Here is a 19,324-nt window from a genome sequence, read left to right on the forward strand (position 1 = left end):
TTTTTTATTTTTTTTCCAACTTAAAGTACCAATATAGTGGAAAAACAAATTGCCTCTATATTTAAGCGATTATCATATATAGAAGCTATCTTATTTATAACACTCAAAGACATACTGGTGGGAACCACAGATCCCTTCGTTAACAACAATGCTAATTATGTGGACGATTACTTCGGGAAAAATTGTGATCCAGAACCTTGTATTTTTGAGTCTGTATATAAGGAGGATAAACTACAAGTTTTATAAGCTGTGTGCTAAACAGATCTAGCTTTAGTGAAACACTAAGCATCATGTTGCACTATTACGTGCTCAACAAGTAATATCTCAGGGCATTCAATCGCAACTGGACTGTTTGGTTTGTCTTAGAACCTAAGTGTCAAAGTCAAGGCCTGCGGGCCAGATTCGGCCCGCAAATGAATTATCTGTGGCCCCTGGGATGATATTTGATTAGTATTAGAATCGACACGTAGACCACAGCCATCTGCTGCTGTTTTGCACGCACTAATACTCCATCAGTTTTGGAGCTAGTAATTTTCAAAATGTCAAGTCATAAAAATGGGGTCCACAGTCAATTATTGGGGTTCCACTTTTTTGTAATAGTTTTTAAAACAAATGATTAATGTATTCATTATTCTGTTATATCTCACATTCTATATTTTGTTTTGGAAAAAGGTTGTCATAAACGTTAATTAATTCATTAAAAAAAAAAAATACAAAAGAAAACACAATTTTATGCATATGTAAATGTATTCAGTTATAAACATTCATTCACTTTCTTATTTCCTTCATAGATCTAAACTTTACCACTGCCGGTATTTTTTTTCTATATTTTTATTGTAATATTTTCAGAATGTGTTTGTTCTATTTTTTTGTTCTAAAACTCTACTATGTTCTAATTTTTTTGAAAGGCATGATTTATAATCTAGAATGAACTTTCATCAGCTGAGACGCGATGCAGCAGCAGCAGTAGCAGGACACCGCCTGCTCACTATAGCAGCATAAGCTTGTTACCTCACTGTTATCAATGCGCCGCAAAAAAATGTTTGCCTGCATTAACGCTTCTAATAACAATATCGCTAAAATTTGGTTAATATTCAGGTCACAACATGTAAATAGAGTATTGTTGACGGTTTTTGACGGGCGGTATAGCTCGGTTGGTAGAGCGGCCGTGCCAGCAACTTGAGGGTTCCAGGTTCGACCCCCGCTTCCGCCATCCTAGTCACTGCTGTTGTGTCCTTGGGCAAGACACTTTACCCACCTTCTCCCAGTGCCACCCACACTGGTTTAAATGTAACTTCGATATTGGGTTTCACTATGTAAAGCGCTTTGAGTCACTAGAGAAAAGCGCTATATAAATATAATTCACTTCACTTTTTGGATGGTTACTTAGAGGGCTTCGTGGGCGTAATATAATTGTTCAACTTTTTTTAAAATGTATTTTCGATTACGAATGCATAAATAAAAGAAAAACATATGTGTTCATGGGGGTTGTGAATGATAAACAGCACATCTCAGTATGACTGATCTGCTGATATGGGCAGAGTGCAAACAAATTCGCATCGTGACACCATCCGACACGAATCAGCAGAAATTGCCGAAGACATTCGGAGCTAAATATTATAAATGGCTGTCTGAACTTGTGGCCTTTTGTGATGTTTAGACGCAGTGGTGGGCCGTGCGTTTCCCACCTAGGCCTTCAGTGATCTCCGACTTCAATGATTACCTCTCAAAATACCATAATTGATGTCACCACATGATCATTGCTGGAGAAATACTACACAGGAACACATTTACACCCTACTGGGCATTAGACCACATCAACAGTATACAAAACGGATTATTTTCTGGCGCATTTTAAAATCAATTAAAACGCATCAGAAATTAAAACATATACTGTAAATTTCTCTGCTTGGCATATGCAATAAAGTTTGATTCAAAGTACACACTTCTCAAAGATATATTAACTGCCCTGACCACATGATGGCGACAAATACAAATGTAACAATGTTAATTAAATGACAAGCATGACACACTTTAACACCAAGAGTTTACAACTTTTAGTTGTAACAGAACAGCAACTGTCAACAACTTGTGATCTGATTGGCTATCGCAAATGTCTCTCAACTCTTGTGTTCTCAAATTCATCCGCTAACGGTCCCGGTGAGTATCCAATCACAGGACGCGTAAATGCAACGTTCAACGTGAGGCCATCTAGAAGGGGGCATACTTGCCAATCTTGAGACCTCCAAATTCGGGAGATTTGGTGGGCGGGGTCGGGGTGGACGTTGGCAGGGTTAAGGGGGGAGGAGTATATTTATAGCTAGAATTCACTGAAATTCAAGTATTTCTTTTATATATATATATATATATATATATATATATATATATATATATATATATATATATATATATATATATATATATATATAAAATAAATACTTGACTTTTAGTGAATTCTAACTATATATATATATATATATATATATATATATATATATATATATATATATATATATATATATATATATATATATATATATATATACACTACCGTTCAAAAGTTTGGGGTCACATTGAAATGTCCTTATTTTTGAAGGAAGAGCACTGTACTTTTCAATGAAGATAACTTGACACTAGTCTTAACTTTAAAGAAATGCACTCTATACATTGCTAATGTGGTAAATGACTATTCTAGCTGCAAATGTCTGGTTTTTGGTGCAATATCTACATAGGTGTATAGAAGCCCATTTCCAGCAACTATCACTCCAGTGTTCTAATGGTACAATGTGTTTGCTCATTGGCTCAGAAGGCTAATTGATGATTAGAAAACCCTTGTGCAATCATGTTCACACATCTGAAAACAGTTTAGCTCGTTACAGAAGCTACAAAACTGACCTTCCTTTGAGAAGATTGAGTTTCTGGAGCATCACATTTGTGGTGTCAATTAAACGCTCAAAATGGCCAGAAAAAGAGAACTTTCAACTGAAACTCGACAGTCTATTCTTGTTCTTAGAAATGAAGGCTATTCCACAAAATTGTTTGGGTGACCCCAAACTTTTGAACAGTAGTGTATATATATATATATATATATATATATATATATATATATATATATATATATATATACATATAAATAAAAGAAATACTTGAATTTCAGTGTTCATTTATTTACACGTATACACACATAACACTCCTCTACTCATTGTTTTATTTGAAAGTGCAATGCTTTGCAGCCAGTAGTACAGCCTTTGAAGGAGCGTAGGTATGGGCAGTGTAATATTCTGGGTTGGAGTCAATAACCAGGCGAGGTGACGAAGTTACGTCTCTTTACTTCATACTTCAGAACCGACTCCTACACTTGCCGTCAGGGTGTGCAATACAATGTAAACCGTTGGCCAACCAAAAAGTAACCACAGAACACTACACGGTATAGTGTTCTGTGGTTACTTTTTGGTTGGCCAAGCGGACGTGACGACAGGCTGTCCTCACTCAGGTCCGCACGGACCTGAAGGGGGCGTGCCTTATGTCCGGCTGGAAATCGGGAGAAATTCGGGAGAATGGTTGTCCCGGGATATTTTCGGGAGAGACACTGAAATTTGGGAGTTTTCCGGAAAATTCGGGTTGGCAAGTATGATTGGGGGGACACGTCTCCCCAGTTCCTACGCCTAATGATGCAGGTCCTAGCTGTCCATATGTCACTCTCCACCCCAATAAGTTGGTTGACCCCTGACCCCGGCGAGAATAAGCAGAACATTATATCTTGTCTTCGTCCTTTGTTGTCTTTGGCTTGTTGACGCCATTGCCCCGCCACATGTGCTACTCTGAAGCACTCATGAGTCTCCTGTCAGATGTCCAATGTGACCATGATGCAAGGTATTCTCAACGCAAGACCAGCAGGAACCTCTGACAAACATTCCCACTTTTGTTTTGAGGATTAAAGCCCCGCCCTCATGACCAATGGACCAATCAGAACCTCATCCGGGCTCACAGTGACATCGCCAAAGTATTTTGTACTCCAGGAACTTATTGTTCCACTTAGCTGTGGGCGCTGCTGTGCTGGCTTGTGTGGGAATGGAGTTGGCATGACACACTACTGTTCTTGCTTCCAGCTGGTCGCCGAGCATCAAGAGAGTCGACCGCTGCTAAGTCCCTCCATCGATGACTTCCTGTCCGAGAGCTGTCATGACGCCGCTTCCATGTGCCCCCAAGCATCCAACGCCTCAGGTAAGCTTTGAGTCCTTGCTCGGAGGTGAGTCTGCCATGTGTGACTACCAAAGTCGGACCAGAGCTCTGTGTGCTTGTCTCCACAGTTGTGAACCTGGTGGACCTCAGCGAGGGCGGAGGTGGAAATAACACGAGGAGCTTGATGAGGAGGACCCAAAGCTCCGAATCTGAGCAAACAGAAGCAATCCGGATGGAGGCGGATCGTCTTCTTCCCGGTCCCGGAATGCCAGCGAAGACCTCAGCAGACTCAGGTAACTTTTTAAAAGAGGAAGAGAAAGCTTGTCATGTGACTTGAAGAGGTCAGGAAGTCCCAGACAGGAAGTAATCCCATCACGGCTTTGAGTTCGCTGGTCCGTGACGAATGAGCTTTTTAGTCCGATCAGGGTAGACGAATCCGCTTCAGCGCGTCTTCATTCGCTGTCTTTTCAGTGTCGGACACGCGGGACGAGTGCAACATCCACCTGGATGACGGTGGGAGGAGGTGTGAGGCACGAGGCCGGGCGGGCGAGCTGCTATGGTAAAACATGTGATCTTCCTCGGAAAAAAGGATGCTAGCTGAGTCATGCTAACAGGCTAACAAACTAACACAAATCTCATTCCAAAATATTGGCATTTTACTTTTTCCTCCTTTTTTTTTTTAAGAACTAGTTTGCAGAAGTATCCAATAGACTACAATTTAAAAATGTTAACAGCTTTTATCAATCAACATTATTGTATCTAGAAGCTTCTAATTTCATCATAACTTAGACCACAGGTGTCAAACTCAAGGCCCGGGGGCCAGATCTGACCCGCGACATTATTTTACCTGGCCCGCAAACACCTGGAAATGATATGTGTCAATAAAGTACTTAATATTTTCTCACTAAATGTAATTAATTTTTTTCATTTTGACAGAAAAATCATATGTACTGCTTGAAATTGGATACCTTTTAAACTTTAATAGTATCTAATATTGCAAAAGATATTACAGTATCATACTTTCCAAAAAAAAATTGTCTAAATAAAAATAAATACTTAAATATCTGCTTGACTTATGATTTTATAGCAAACTACCAATCAAATTATTAAAAATGACAATACATTTTACGGTGTTCTTTACAGCATATTACTGTAAATTGAAAGAAACTACAATTTTTTTGCGTTAAAATTGTTGACTGAGCTGCCATATTTTTACTGTAAAATCTTGTTTTTAACAATGTAAGGTAATGTAAATGTAAAAACGATACATTTGTTTTTACGGTAGAAAAACTGGCAGCTAAGATTCCAGAATAAAAAAAATAACTTGTTCTGTTTTTCCATTCAAAATATAATGTTGTAAAATCCAATGTAATTTTAACACAAAAATTCTGGCAACTAATCTGACATCTTTTTCCGTGAACCCCCCCCCCCCAAAAACAGTTGTAAAAAGATTTTAAAAATGCTATTTTTTAGTAAAATGTTGTAAATGTAAAGTTTTTACTGTAAAATTGACAGTCTATTTAAAACAATTTATATAATTAATAATGAAATCCAGAGGCAAAATCCTATATTATTCACTGCTACAAGCGGCCCTCTGATGGCAGCCATAACTGCGATGTGGCCCTCAATGAAAACAAGTTTGACATCCCTGGCTTAGACTCTGCGTGACAAAATGGTGGTCACGTTGTAGTAACTAGTTAAGCTTGTTTCACGGTAATAACTGAAGTGCTCCATTAATCCACGTATTTATGCTGTCCTGTTATCATTTTTGTAATATTCTCAGTAAAGCCGTAAAGCTGCAGCTATAGGAGCCCGACAGAAAGTTATTATGTTACGGATTGGGCAGCTCAGAGGATCAGGAAATGACAACACACCTTGCCTCACCTCCAGGTGCGAATTTGAAAGCCACCTTCAGAGGGACGAGTCATTAGACGATTTGGACTTGGAGTCGTCCGGACAGGTTGTATGATGCTGCATAAGCTGGTTGCTATTGCAACGATACTGCACTATTTTCTTTGTGTGAGTAGTTTAGAGCAGTGTTTTTCAACCTTTTTTGAGCCGAGGCAAATTTTTTTCATTGAAAAAATTCGGAGGCACACAACTAGCAGAAATCGTTAAAAAATGAAACTCATTTGACAGTAACAAGTCGTTGCAATTGTTGGATATGACTTTAAACCATAACCAACCATGCATCACTATAGCTCTTGTCTCAAAGTAGGTGTACTGTCACCACCTGTCACGTCACGCCGTGACTTATTTTGAGTTTTTTGCTGTTTTCCGGTGTGCAGTGATTTAGTTCTTGTCTTGCGCTCCTATTTTGGTGGCTTTTCCTGTTTTGTTGGTATTTTCCTGTAGCAATTTCATGTCTTCCTTTGAGCGCTATTCCCCGCTTTTGCTTTGTTTTAACAATCAAGGCTATTTAAGTTGTTGCTATCCTTCTTTGTGGGGACATTGTTGATTGTCATGTCATGTTCGGATGTACTTTGTGGACGCCGTCTCTGCTCCACACGCTGTAAGTCTTTGCTGTCGTCCAGCATTCTGCTTTTGTTTACTTTGTAGCCAGTTCAGTTATAGTTTCGTTCTGCGTAGTCTTCCCTAAGCTTCAATGCCTTTTCTTAGGGGCACTTTCCTTTTGTTTATTTTTGATTTAAGCATTACATAACTTTTCACCTCCATACTGCCTCTTGCTGTCGTCTGCATATTGGGATAGCAACAAACCATCGTCGTCCCACACAACGTGTTCACGACATCTACAAAGCAATTAGCTACCGGCTACCACCTACTGATATGGAAGACTATTACACGGTTACTCTGCCGAGCTCTAGCCAGCACCGACACTCAACAACGGCACATTATTTGGAGACTATAATTACTGGTTTGCAAAAAATATTTTTACCCCAAATAGCTGAAATTACATAATCTACCACGGCACACCAGACTGTTATCTCACGGCACACTAGCACGGCACAGTGGTTGAAAAACACTGGTTTAGAGACCTTAGGGCAAAACCGTTTGACTTTGTGTCTGCAGGACAGTGACGTGTCCTCGTGTCGTAGACGGACTTGCTCGCTCTTAGCTAAAAACGAGTCGCTGGAGGACGAGTTTGTGAAAGCCAAGGCTGCTGTGGAGGTACACTCGCACACGCGCGCACACACACATACACGTACACACCTTGTGTGCACGTTTTCAGTTGCTTAGAAAACATTCCAGATCGTTCCTTTGGTGATAAAGCACTTCCTCTCACCTTCATCGCCGTCGTCTTCCTCGCCACGGCTCACCTGTGTTTGTGTGTGCACGTTTCAGTCGGACACGCAATTCTGGGACAAGATGCAGGCCGAGTGGGAGGAGCTTGCTCGCAGGAACTGGCTGGAGGAGGCGGAGAGTCAGAAGCTGACTTTGCCCGCCATCTCGCCTGTGGGAAAGGTAAAGCGGCAATAAATATCGGACGTCACCATGACAACACGCATCTGTGAGCCTGTCTCGGGTCGTATGACCGCCATTTGTGCTGCATTCAAGTTCTGTATAACGATGGGACATTTGAGTGCTGTGGTGAGGTCAGGGTCGGTAGTAAGAGTGGGACATTTGATGTTGCTACGTGTCTGTCAGCCCTACAGTTTCAGCGCCAACAATCCGTATAAAGACCGCGGAGGCGTCTTCGCCGAGGCTCAGGACAAAGTTGGCGAGGGAGATTTAAATGACGCCGTCCTGTTGCTGGAAGCGGCCCTCTTACAGGATCCGCTGGACTCGGAGGTGAGCCGCAGGCCGTCTTCTTAATACGCCCCCCCCCCTCGCTCTGGGTTTTAACTTGATTTTTGACCTTGGCCCTGCCAGGCGTGGCAAGTTCTGGGAACGACTCAGGCCGAGAACGAGAACGAACAGGCCGCCATCGCGTCGCTGCAAAGGTGGGGCCAATGGTAACTCCGCCTCCACAAAGCCCCTCAGGCTGTCTGATGGAGTGCCCCCTGTCCCACAGGTGTCTGGAGATCCGCCCCGACAACCTTCAGGCGCTCATGGCGTTGGCGGTCAGCTTCACCAACAGCGGCCTGCCACGCCACGCCTGCGGCGCCCTCTACCAGTGGGTGAAACACAACACTCGCTACACCCACCTCATACAATCCTCAACTCCACCCAGGTAGGAGCATCATGTCATGTGACTTTATAAAAGGAAATTATAATTTTGCAAGTCTGTCCATTCGTATACACACATCATATAAACAAGTCTTTACATTCGCATACACATCATGTTAACGAGCCTGTCAATTTGTGTACACGCATCACGTCAACAAGTCTGGCCATTTGCCTATGCCCATCACGTACACAAGTCTGTCGCTTCATATACACGCATCATGTGAGCAAGTCTGTCCATTCATATGCACGCATCATGTGAGCAAGTCTGTCCATTCATATACAGTACATGCATCATGTGAGCAAGTCTGTCCATTCACATACACGCATCATGTGAGCATGTCTGTCCATTCCTATATACGCATCATGTGAGCAAATCTGTCCATTCATATACACGCATCATGTGAGCAAGTCTGTCCATTCATATACACGCATCATGTGAGCAAGTCTGTCCATTCATATACATGCATCATGTGAGCAAGTCTGTCCATTCACATACACGCATCATGTGAGCAAGTCTGTCCATTCCTATATACGCATCATGTGAGCAAATCTGTCCATTCATATACACGCATCATGTGAGCAAGTCTATCCATTGAACAAGTCTGTCCATTCCTATATACGCATCATGTGAGCAAGTCTGTCCATTCCTATATACGCACCATGTGAGCAAATCTGTCCACTCACATACACGCATCATGTGAGCAAGTCTGTCCATTCCTATATACGCATCATGTGAGCAAATCTGTCCATTCATATACACGCAGTATGTGAGCAACTCTGTCCATTCACATCCATGTGCCATGTAAACACATCGGTCCATTCGCATACACACATCATGTAAACAAATCTGTCCATTCGTATTCACGTGTCATTTAAACAAGTCTGTCTATTCGCAATCATACGTCATGTAAACAAGTCTGTCCATTCATATACACGCATCATGTAAACAAGTCTGTCCATTCAAATACACCCATCATGTAAACAAGTCTGTCCATTCATATACACACATCATGTGCACAAGTCTGTCCAGTCATATACACGCACCATGTTAACAAGTCTGTCCATCCGCATTCATGTGCCATGTAAACAAGTAATGTAAACAAGTCTGTCCATTTTCATACACGCATTATGTAAACAAGTCTGTCCATTCATATACACGCATCATGTGAGCAAGTCTGTCCATTCATATACACGCATCATGTAAACAACTCTGTCCATTCGCATTCATGTGCCATGTAAACAAGTCTGACCATTTGCATACACACACATCATGTAAACAAGTCTGTCCATTCGTATTTACGCATCATGTAAACAAGTTTTTGATTGATTGATTGAAACTTTTATTAGTAGATTGCACAGTTCAGTACATATTCCGTACAATTGACCACTAAATGGTAACACCCGAATAAGTTTTTCAACTTGTTTAAGTCGGGGTCCATGTTAATCAATTCATGGTAAGTCTGTCCATTCATATACACACATCATGTAAACAAGTCCGTCCATTTACATACACACACATGTAAACAAGTCTCTCTATTTGCATACACATATCACATAAACAAGTCTGTCCATTCATATACAGTATAACTAGTGCGTACTATGTGTGTGTCCAGTGGTACGTTGCAAGACGTGTTGCAGGTCTTCCAGGAGGCGGTTGAGTTGAACGTGGACCACGTGGATCCGGACCTCCAGACAGGACTTGGAGTCCTGTTCAATCTGAGTTGTGACTTCGACAAGGCGGTGGAGGCTTTCAGTGAGGCGCTGTCTGTCACACCCCAGGTGACATCAGCATACATTCACTTATAAAGCTCACCAGAACCTTATGAGGTTTTTTTTTACCAGGACTACCTTCTGTGGAATCGTCTGGGCGCCACTCTGGCCAACGGGAATCGGAGCGAGGAGGCGGTAGAGGCGTACACTCGAGCTCTGGAGCTGCAGCCCGGTTTCATCCGGTCCAGGTACAATCTGGGCATCAGCTGCATCAACCTGGGGGCTCACAGGTACCGCCTCTTAAAAACCGCACAGGATGCTAGACTCCAGCTGAGTTTTGATGATCTCACGTGTTACTGGTCTCACCGGGTCTGGCCCGCAGAGTGGCAGTCACCAACCTCTTGATGGCCTTGAACCAGCAAAGACGGAGCCAGAGCTGCAGTCAAAACCAGATGTCGGCCAATATTTGGGCAGCCTTACGGATCGCCGTCTCCACGATGGACCAACCCGAGTTGTTCCAGGCCGCCAACCTCAAGGACTTGGACCAGCTAATGGCGGCGTTCCATGTGGTCGACGAGTGATGATGTTGTGATGACGGTACTTATCTTTAGTAAAGAAGGTTTTAGAGGAGCTGGAAGTTGGACTAAAAACACCAACGCAATACAACCTGACTCGAGAAGTCCTCATGCAAAACACAACGTGATGTCACGCCTCAGAGACACGCCCACATTGATATCACGCCTCAGAGACATGCCCACATTGATATCACGCCTCAGAGAGTAAAAACGTTTGTCACATGACCCAACAAGTTTACGAGGTCAAACAAAGTTTGATATTTAACATCTCGCATGACCAGTGATGTCATGTTTTGGTTCCTCTTTCTTCCAAGTGTTTAAAGCCATACAAGTGGCGCCTCCTGCAGGTCAACAAGAGAAAGGCTTCAGTCGTCATGACTAAGTTTGACCAGCAGGTAGCATCAAACTTGCAACAGCTGCTGATCTCTGATTTTGCCCTCAGGTGTTTTATTTTGTAATTTAAAAAGTGAACATAAAGTGCAATATTTATACTATGAATTGTTTTGAAAAATAATTCAAATATATTGTGATCGCTTAATCTTGATTGACTTTTTACAACAAACCCTCTTCAAGTGTACTACAATAACCTCCTCCCGCACGCACACACACACACACACAACACATTCACAGAGTCTAATTTAGACGTGTGAACTGGCAATAATCAATAAAAATCACCAAATAAACGAAACAAACTGAGCCGTTTTGTTGATTATTTGCGAATGTTGACGCCCTCTGGTGGCAGGTGGAGGAGCAACAACTATACGACTTGCTGGCTGCTAGCATTGCTACCATACTTTTATATAACTAAAACTGTCGTGGAACACATTTGCCGTTTCCATAACTGAAGCTTCATACGATGGGAGATATTATACCGAGCTAACGAGTCTTTGCATACAAAAAAGTCACTGACTAATTTCCCCCCGGCTCGGTCAGGTGGACTCACTCATCTCCCTAAAACGCGCACACCTGCTGGTGTTCTGTCAGTGTCTGCAACCCACTGCCACGGAGCATGCGCGCGCATGCGCACTATTTAAAATATTTGCCTCTAACAAAGCAACTGCCTTGTGTGTAACTAAGTAGTGATTTTATTTATGTGTATTTCATTGTATCTTCTGACCAGTTACAGCGTGAGGAAGTTCCCATGGACGATGGTAGCTCACATTTTCGTTTTAATTATCGTATAAAAATGAATATTAATTTCAGTGAACGCCGAACAACGACGACGTCGTGCCCGACTACCAAGCAGCACTTTGTGTAAAGCAAAATTCGACAGAAAACATTACGTGGTAGTATAATTCAATTGACCCGACTATGGTGTTAGGCAGTTTATTGGCTGTTTTTTTTTTTGAGGACACAGCCAATTCCGACAGAACACCGGCTGTAGGTGATGCTAGTGATGACCACTCTTGGGAAATTACAAAAGAAAGAAGACAACAAGTAGATAAGGAGAAAAGAAAAAGAAGAACGAAAAAAAATAGGAAACGATTAAGAAAACAAAAAGCAGAAAAATGGAGAAAATGAAGACAGGAATAACTAAGAGGATAAAAAAAACAAGACAAGGAGACAATCAGGTGAAGGAAAATAAAAAGTGGGAGGAAAAGACAACCAGGAGAAGAGGAAAAAGAAGGATACAGAGAAGAGGAAGGAAAATAGGATCAGAACAACAAGGAGATCGAACATAACACGAGAAAAGAAAATGAGAATAAAAAGAAGACAGGAATAAGATGACAAAAATTATTTTAAAAAAAATAAGACAATAAGACATGGAAAGAGAACCAGAAGAAGGGAAAAGAGACAACAAGACAAGGAGAAAAAACAAGACAAAAGAGATGATGAAGACGAGAAAGAGAAGAACAGAAAGAATGAGAAGAATGAAGAAGACAAAAATGTTAAAAATAAGACGAGAAGAGAGAAAAAGTAGCAGAACAGGGACAAAAGGTGCCTTAGCTTAAAATGTTCATCCAAAGTTCATCATAATACTAACTTGCTTACCTGTCAATATTGTAATATGTAAACATGATTTTTGTGCCACGTAATGATGTAATAATGTTATAGGCCAATATGTGATACAGTATATGTACTGGTGTAAACTTGTAATATGTAATATTGTACTGTAACTTTGCACTATAATATATAATGATGCACACTTATATGTAAACATGTAATATGTTATATTGGACTATGTAATGATGTAATATTGTAATTTGTAATGATGTAATATAGTATATACTGATGCAAACATGTAATATGTTGTACTGTAACTTTGCACGATAATACATAATGATGCAATATTGTAATATGTAAACATGTAATATGTTGTACAATGATGTAATATTTGTTAAGTCTAAGCACAAGATGACGACATGTCAGTGATGTAACAAAATGTGTGCGTCGTAGTCTATCGTCCTTACATCATCCGGGCACACTGCAGGCCACGCCCTCCTTATCTCCCTTTTTGTGGAAACTGGAGACCACGTGACCCTCGACCACAATAGACACGCCCCTTTGTGTCAGTTTTAATGACGACATGACAGGCCAGCAAATTGGATGAGGCATATGAGGAAGGTCTGTGCTTGATGGACATGCATAAATAGACTCCAAAGAGAGGAGACAAGACTTTAACAGATGAGAAGTTAAGGGGATGAACAGCTAACATTCATTGCTAACTTTCGAGCATGTTGCTCCTTCTGCGAATGATGATGATGATGATGATGAGCGGGAGTCAGGAGATTGTGGTCCAGCCTGAGGAGGTCCAAGTAGGTAGAACTTCTGCTTCTTCTGCTTCTGTTTGTGTGACCTGTAGAATTGTTTTGTTTAGGACGTGTCTCCTGCCAGTTCCTGGTTGATGTTCCTCAACAACGCCAACAAGGAAGCTTCTAAAAGAACACCAAAGGTCACGAGCACACACAGACACACAACCACGCAGGTTATTGACAAATCATGTCATTGATCTTCAGGGCCCTCCAGGCCCACAAGGATCCCTCCTACCTGAACAGCAGCAGGTCAAACTGGCAGGTAAGCCTCGCTGTCATATGCCGTGTTATGCTATTTCCAGACCTGGGCAAATTAAGCCCCGGGGGCCGCATGCCCGTTAAGCTTTTCAATCTGGCCCGTCGGACATTCCCAAATCATTTTTTTTAGATCTTTAACATCGAAACTGTAGTTTCCATTATGATGTGCAGTGATGTTTTCAAATTAGCGTAAGTCTTGAACTATACAAAGTATTTCAATGGTTGGAATCTGCGCTTTTGCATGATATACTAGTTACTATGGTCATCTAAGTCACAGCAGCACAGACGAGGCACCAAGCAGTGTGGGTGGGGAGCGTTTCCACAGAGTGTTTCCAGAGTGGTCAGCCTGAAATGCGGGTGTCAGGGACCGACGCGGAAGGAGATTTTTACAACAAGGTTCTAAAGCTTAGTGATATGTCAGATATATCAGATTGTAGGTGGGTTTATTTTTTACCCTTCGTGTACATATTTCGCTGTGTTTGTTGCATTCTTGTTGCGTTTCGCTTGATTGTAAAATATGTCGATCGAGTGGGGGTGTGGCGTTCATATGTTGTCAATATTCAGTGTTTTATCATTCATAGTTAATATTGTAAATCCCACATTCTTTATTTTTATGTACAAACCCCGTTTCCATATGAGTTGGGAAATTGTGTTAGATGTAAATATAAACGGAATACAATGATTTGCAAATCCTTTTGAACCCATATTCAATTGAATGCACCACAAAGACAAGATATTTGATGTTCAAACTCATAAACTTTAATTTTTTTTTGCAAATAATAATTAACTTAGAATTTCATGGCTGCAACACGTGCAAAAGTAGTTGGGAAAGGGCATGTTCACCACTGTGTTACATGGCCTTTCCTTTTAACAACACTCAGTAAACGTTTGGGAACTGAGGAGACACATTTTTTAAGCTTCTCAGGTGGAATTCTTTCCCATTCTTGCTTGATGTACAGCTTCAGTTGTTCAACAGTCCAGGGGTCTCCGTTGTGGTATTTTAGGCTTCATAATGCGGCACACATTTTCAATGGGAGACAGGTCTGGACTACAGGCAGGCCAGTCTAGTACCCGCACTCTTTTACTATGAAGCCACGTTGATGTAACACGTGGCTTGGCATTGTCTTGCTGAAATAAGCAGGGACGTCCATGGTAACGTTGCTTGGATGGCAACATGTGTTGCTCCAAAACCTGTATGTACCTTTCAGCATTAATGGCGCCTTCACAGATGTGTAAGTTACCCATGTCTTGGGCACTTATACACCCCCATACCATCACAGATGCTGGCTTTGCAACATTGGGCCTATTACAATCCGGATGGTTCTTTTCCTCTTTGGTCCGGAGGACACGACGTCCACAGTTTCCAAAAACAATTTGAAATGTGGACTCGTCAGGCCACAGAACACTTTTCCACTTTGTATCAGTCCATCTTAGATGAGCTCAGGCCCAGCGAAGCCGACGGCGTTTCTGGGTGTTGTTGATAAACGGTTTTCGCCTTGCATAGGAGAGTTTTAACTTGCACTTACAGATGTAGCGACCAACTGTAGTTACTGACAGTGGGTTTCTGAAGTGTTCCTGAGCCCATGTGGTGATATCATTTACACACTGATGTTGCTTGTTGATGCAGTACAGCCTGAGGGATTGAAGGTCACGGGCTTAGCTGCTTACGTGCAGTGATTTCTCCAGATTCTCTGAACCCTTTGATGATATTACGGACCGTAGATGGTGAAATCCCTAAATTCCTTGCAATAGCTGGTTGAGAAAGGTTTTTCTTAAACTGTTCAACAATTTGCTCACGCATTTGTTGACAAAGTGGTGACCCTCGCCCCATCCTTGTTTGTGAATGACTGAGCATTTCATGGAATCTACTTTTATACCCAATCATGGCACACACCTGTTCCCAATTTGCCTGTTCACCTGTGGGATGTTCCAAATAAGTGTTTGATGAGCATTCCTCAACTTTATCAGTATTTATTGCCACCTTTCCCAACTTCTTTGTCACGTGTTGCTGGCATCAAATTATTATTTGCAAAAAAATTTTTTTTTATCAGTTTGAACATCAAATATGTTGTCTTTGTAGCATATTCAACTGAATATGCGTTGAAAATGATTTGCAAATCATTGTATTCCGTTTATATTAACATCTAACACAATTTCCCAACTCATATGGAAACGGGGTTTGTACATTCTGGGTGTCTCATTCAGTAAAAAAATTTAAAATTCCATTCCGTTTTTTTAAGCCGGTCTGTCATAACGTTTCTAGCATTCAACCAGACATTATGGTGAGGTTTTGTATTAGTGTTCCTAAAAATAGATATACCAGCCCCTCCAGACACATTTTTTTCTCTAAATTTGGTCCCCTGTGCTGTGCTATGCTATGCTAAGCTATGTGATATGCCATACTAGGCTTTGCTTTGATAGGCTATGCTATGTGTGAACACAAGTGGTGATGTCATGGAGTGTGTGCACGCAGATGTGACGTCAAAAACCTGCGTACAGTGCGAGCGCCCTCCCCGAGTCCCAGCCTCCTTCCTGGGCCGCCTCCCGCGGGCCGTCAATGTTCCTCGCCGCAGTCTGCAGGAGCTCTCCGGCTTCCGTCAGGTGACCCCGCCCACCCTCCGGCGTGCTTTCCCGTTCGGAGCCGCATGTGACGCCTGTGACCCTTAACCCCTGCAGGCCAGCCTCTACCAGAGAGGTCAAAGCTTCAACGCCAGCGATGGGCGGTTCACGGCACCGCTGCACGCCTTCTATCAGCTGAGTGCCAACCTCCTGCTACGTGAGTCACTACATGCTGGATGGACGTCATCGCCGCCTCGTCTAATTGCGTGTGTGTGTGTGTGTGTGTGTGTGTGTGTGTGTGTGTGTGTGTGTGTGCACTGCAGAGTCAGGTGACCGTGTCCCCATGCGACCTCGAGATAACGTGAGAGCTGCCATCTGCCTCAATTCCCTCTGTCAGAGTAACCTGTGAGTGGTGCTTGTGTGTGCACAAGACTGGAAGTCGGACCAGTGCCTGAGCGTGTCTGTGTGTCAGGTCCATAGAGTCTGTGATGGGCGTGGCCAACGTAAGAGGAGCATTCAGGATCTTCCTCACAGGAACCTTCTTCTTACAGGTGACATTATTCTTGCTAACACACACTCATGCATGCCAATGTGTTTGTATTCATGATGTCATCAGCTTTATGTTAATGAGTGTATTGTTTTTCAAGCATTGCGGTCATGATCGTGGTATGATCATTTTCAAAAGTGGAGCAAATAATCCTATTGTTGACCTTTCGTACAAATTACAGTGTAGTACTGTTGTGTATGTAGTACAGTAGTTTAGTAATGCGAGGATTTTTACATTTGGAGACGACAAACAACCCGGCGTACACAAACTCAAAGCACAACATTGGGCTCGAAAGGGCACGTGATTATCGCAATGCATTGTGGGGTCTGGGTAGCCATTGTTGCCAGACAACTTTTGTTTACATGGCTGTACTCAACCAGCGGTATTGTGAGAGAGAGCAACAAACTGCATTAAAATGGATAGAAACATTGGAATATTCACGTTTTCCAAATATTTTGTTTTACACTTAGCGCAACACTTAGATTTTTAACATTTACATTTATATTTAACATTAGTGTTTAAATCTTAACATTTATATTTAACATTCAATTTACATTTAACATTCATATTCAGATTTAACATTTATGTTTAGATTTAATAGGAGTTTACTTTTTTTATTATACCGTATATAAAATGTATTTTGATTCACTATTTATTTTGTACCCCAATGTGAATTTGCTAAATGTGATAAAGTGAGCTGGATGCTTAGTGGCCTTGTGGTTAGAGTGTCCGCCCTGAGACTGGAAGGTTGTGAGTTCAAACCCCGGCCGAGTCATACCAAAGACTGTAAAAATGGGACCCATTGCCTCCCTGCTTGGCACTCAGCATCAAGGGTTGGAATTGGGGGTTAAATCACCAAAAAGATTCCTGAGCGTGGCCACTGCTGCTGCTCACTGCTCTCCTCACCTCCCAGGGGGTGAACATAGGGATGGGTCACATACAGAGGATAGTTTCACCACACTCAGTATGTGTGTGACTATCGTTGGAACTTTAACTTTAAATATTTAATATCTATCAGCTAGATACAGGGTATTGAATGTTTACATTCGCCACCCCATCAGGAGGAGACTTGCACCATGACGTCGTCTGCTTACAATCATGTCCTGGCATCCCCCAAATATTGTCTCATTCAACCTGAAAAGGGGCCACTAAACAATTGTTTTGCCAGCAATAAAGTAAATGTTTTGTTATGCAGGATAGTCGTAACCAGCTAGCAAACAACAACAACCCTAACATGGACCCCCCGGCAGTAACACACCCATTACACATTAGCAATAAACTCTGTAGAAACGCTGTAGAAACTGTTTGATGAAAGGTGAAACTTCAACAAACAAGAATATTTAACCTTTGCCAATCGTGCTAATGAAATCAGAAGAGAGCACGGGCATTGTTCTTTGTAACGGCATCTTGTTTGTGTAGCAGGCTGGTGAGTACGTGTCCATCTTCGTGGACAACAACACAGGCTCGGCCGTCCGTGTCCTGCCAGACTCTTTCTTCTCTGGAATACTGCTGGGAGCTTGACTTCCTGTTACCACTTGGACTTACACAAACTTTATTGTTTCACAAGGAAAATAGTTCCACACAGTAGCTCAGTTACAAAGGATGGAAAGGATAATGCAGGTATAAAGTAGACTAAAAATGTACCATAGTAGCAATATAAAATATAACATTTACATACACTTGTAAAGAACATAGTGTCATGGCTGTCTTGAGTTTCCAATAATTTCTACAACTCTTTTTTTTTTTTTGTGATAGAGTGATTGGAGCACATACTTGTTGGTCACAAAAAACGTTCATGAAGTTTGGTTCTTTTATAAATTTATTATGGGGTCTACTGAAAATGTGACCAAATCTGCTGGGTCAAAAGTATACATACAGCAATGTTAATATTTGGTTACATGTCCCTTGGCAAGTTTCACTGCAATAAGGCGCTTTTGGTAGCCATCCACAAGCTTCTGGCAAGCTTCTGGTTGAATTTTTGACCACTCCTCTTGACAAAATGGGTGCAGTTCAGCTAAATGTGTTGGTTTTCTGACATGGCCTTGTTTCTTCAGGATTGTCCACACGTTTAAGTCAGGACTTTGGGAAGGCCATTCTAAGACCTTAATTCTAGCCTGATTTAGCCATTCCTTTACAACTTTTGATGTGTGTTTGGGGTCATTGTCCTGTTGGAACACCCAACTGCGCCCAACACCCAACCTCCCAAACACAGAACTTTCCTCTAGAAGATCTTATCTTTGTCCATGTGATGTCAGATGATTGAAACAAAAATTTAGCTGTTTGGCCACAATACCCAGCAATATGTTTGGAGGAGAAAAGGTGAGGCCTTTAATCCCAGGAACACCTGGTGGTAGTATTATGCTGTGGGCCTATTTTGCTGCCAATGGAACTGGTGCTTTACAGAGAGTAAATTGGACAATGAAAATGGAGGATTATCTCTAAATTCTTCATGACAACCTAAAATCATCAGCCCAGAGGTTGGGTCTTGGGCGCAGTTGGGTGACAATGATCCCAAACACACGTCAAAAGTGGTAAAGGAATGGCTAAATCAGGCTAGAATTAAGGTTTTAGAATAGCCTTCCCAAAGTCCTGACTTAAACATGTGGACAATG

At 41.8% G+C, this 19,324-nt stretch overlaps 2 protein-coding genes across 6 annotated transcripts in view; both read left to right on the top strand.

Annotated features, from left to right (window-relative positions):
• pex5lb (peroxisomal biogenesis factor 5-like b) overlaps nt 1–11,221 on the top strand; it is a 13,446-nt gene extending 2,225 nt beyond the window's left edge. For both annotated transcript variants that reach the window (XM_062022937.1, XM_062022938.1), the window contains 12 exons: nt 4,110–4,224; nt 4,311–4,475; nt 4,654–4,741; nt 6,073–6,142; nt 7,213–7,311; nt 7,486–7,605; nt 7,789–7,932; nt 8,014–8,084; nt 8,156–8,314; nt 9,924–10,089; nt 10,153–10,310; nt 10,403–11,221. In XM_062022937.1, coding sequence (XP_061878921.1) covers nt 4,110–4,224; nt 4,311–4,475; nt 4,654–4,741; nt 6,073–6,142; nt 7,213–7,311; nt 7,486–7,605; nt 7,789–7,932; nt 8,014–8,084; nt 8,156–8,314; nt 9,924–10,089; nt 10,153–10,310; nt 10,403–10,601 — 1,554 coding nt within the window. In that variant the 3' untranslated portion in view covers nt 10,602–11,221. The remainder of the gene's footprint in view (nt 1–4,109; nt 4,225–4,310; nt 4,476–4,653; nt 4,742–6,072; nt 6,143–7,212; nt 7,312–7,485; nt 7,606–7,788; nt 7,933–8,013; nt 8,085–8,155; nt 8,315–9,923; nt 10,090–10,152; nt 10,311–10,402) is intronic.
• Nucleotides 11,222–11,627: 406 nt separating this feature from the next.
• Nucleotides 11,628–18,407, top strand: si:ch1073-184j22.1 (erythroferrone). Of its 4 annotated transcripts, none has more exons than XM_062022941.1 (8): nt 11,628–13,351; nt 13,414–13,488; nt 13,553–13,610; nt 16,080–16,207; nt 16,283–16,382; nt 16,489–16,570; nt 16,646–16,716; nt 18,132–18,407. In XM_062022941.1, exons 1-8 carry the CDS (start codon nt 13,271–13,273, stop codon nt 18,140–18,142), a joined length of 606 nt encoding a protein of 201 aa, XP_061878925.1. In that variant the 5' UTR covers nt 11,628–13,270; the 3' UTR covers nt 18,143–18,407. The 4 variants fall into 4 exon arrangements, with proteins under 4 accessions (XP_061878925.1, XP_061878926.1, XP_061878923.1 ...); XM_062022942.1 differs by having other exon boundaries at nt 18,135–18,407; XM_062022939.1 differs by having other exon boundaries at nt 11,629–13,351; nt 16,638–16,716.
• The last annotated feature ends 917 nt before the right edge of the window (nt 18,408–19,324 follow it).

The sequence above is a fragment of the Entelurus aequoreus genome, linkage group LG16 (assembly GCF_033978785.1).
Source record: "Entelurus aequoreus isolate RoL-2023_Sb linkage group LG16, RoL_Eaeq_v1.1, whole genome shotgun sequence".
Taxonomy (NCBI): Eukaryota; Metazoa; Chordata; class Actinopteri; order Syngnathiformes; family Syngnathidae; genus Entelurus; species Entelurus aequoreus.

Bases quoted from the DNA above. Each gene is read 5' to 3' on its own strand.
- si:ch1073-184j22.1 (XM_062022939.1), top strand. From the start codon at position 13,271: ATGTTGCTCCTTCTGCGAATGATGATGATGATGATGATGAGCGGGAGT. The intron at 16,383-16,488 runs GTGAGTCACTAC...TGTGCACTGCAG, and splicing joins GAGTGCCAACCTCCTGCTAC to AGTCAGGTGACCGTGTCCCC. The intron at 16,717-18,131 runs GTGACATTATTC...TTGTTTGTGTAG, and splicing joins CAGGAACCTTCTTCTTACAG to CAGGCTGGTGAGTACGTGTC.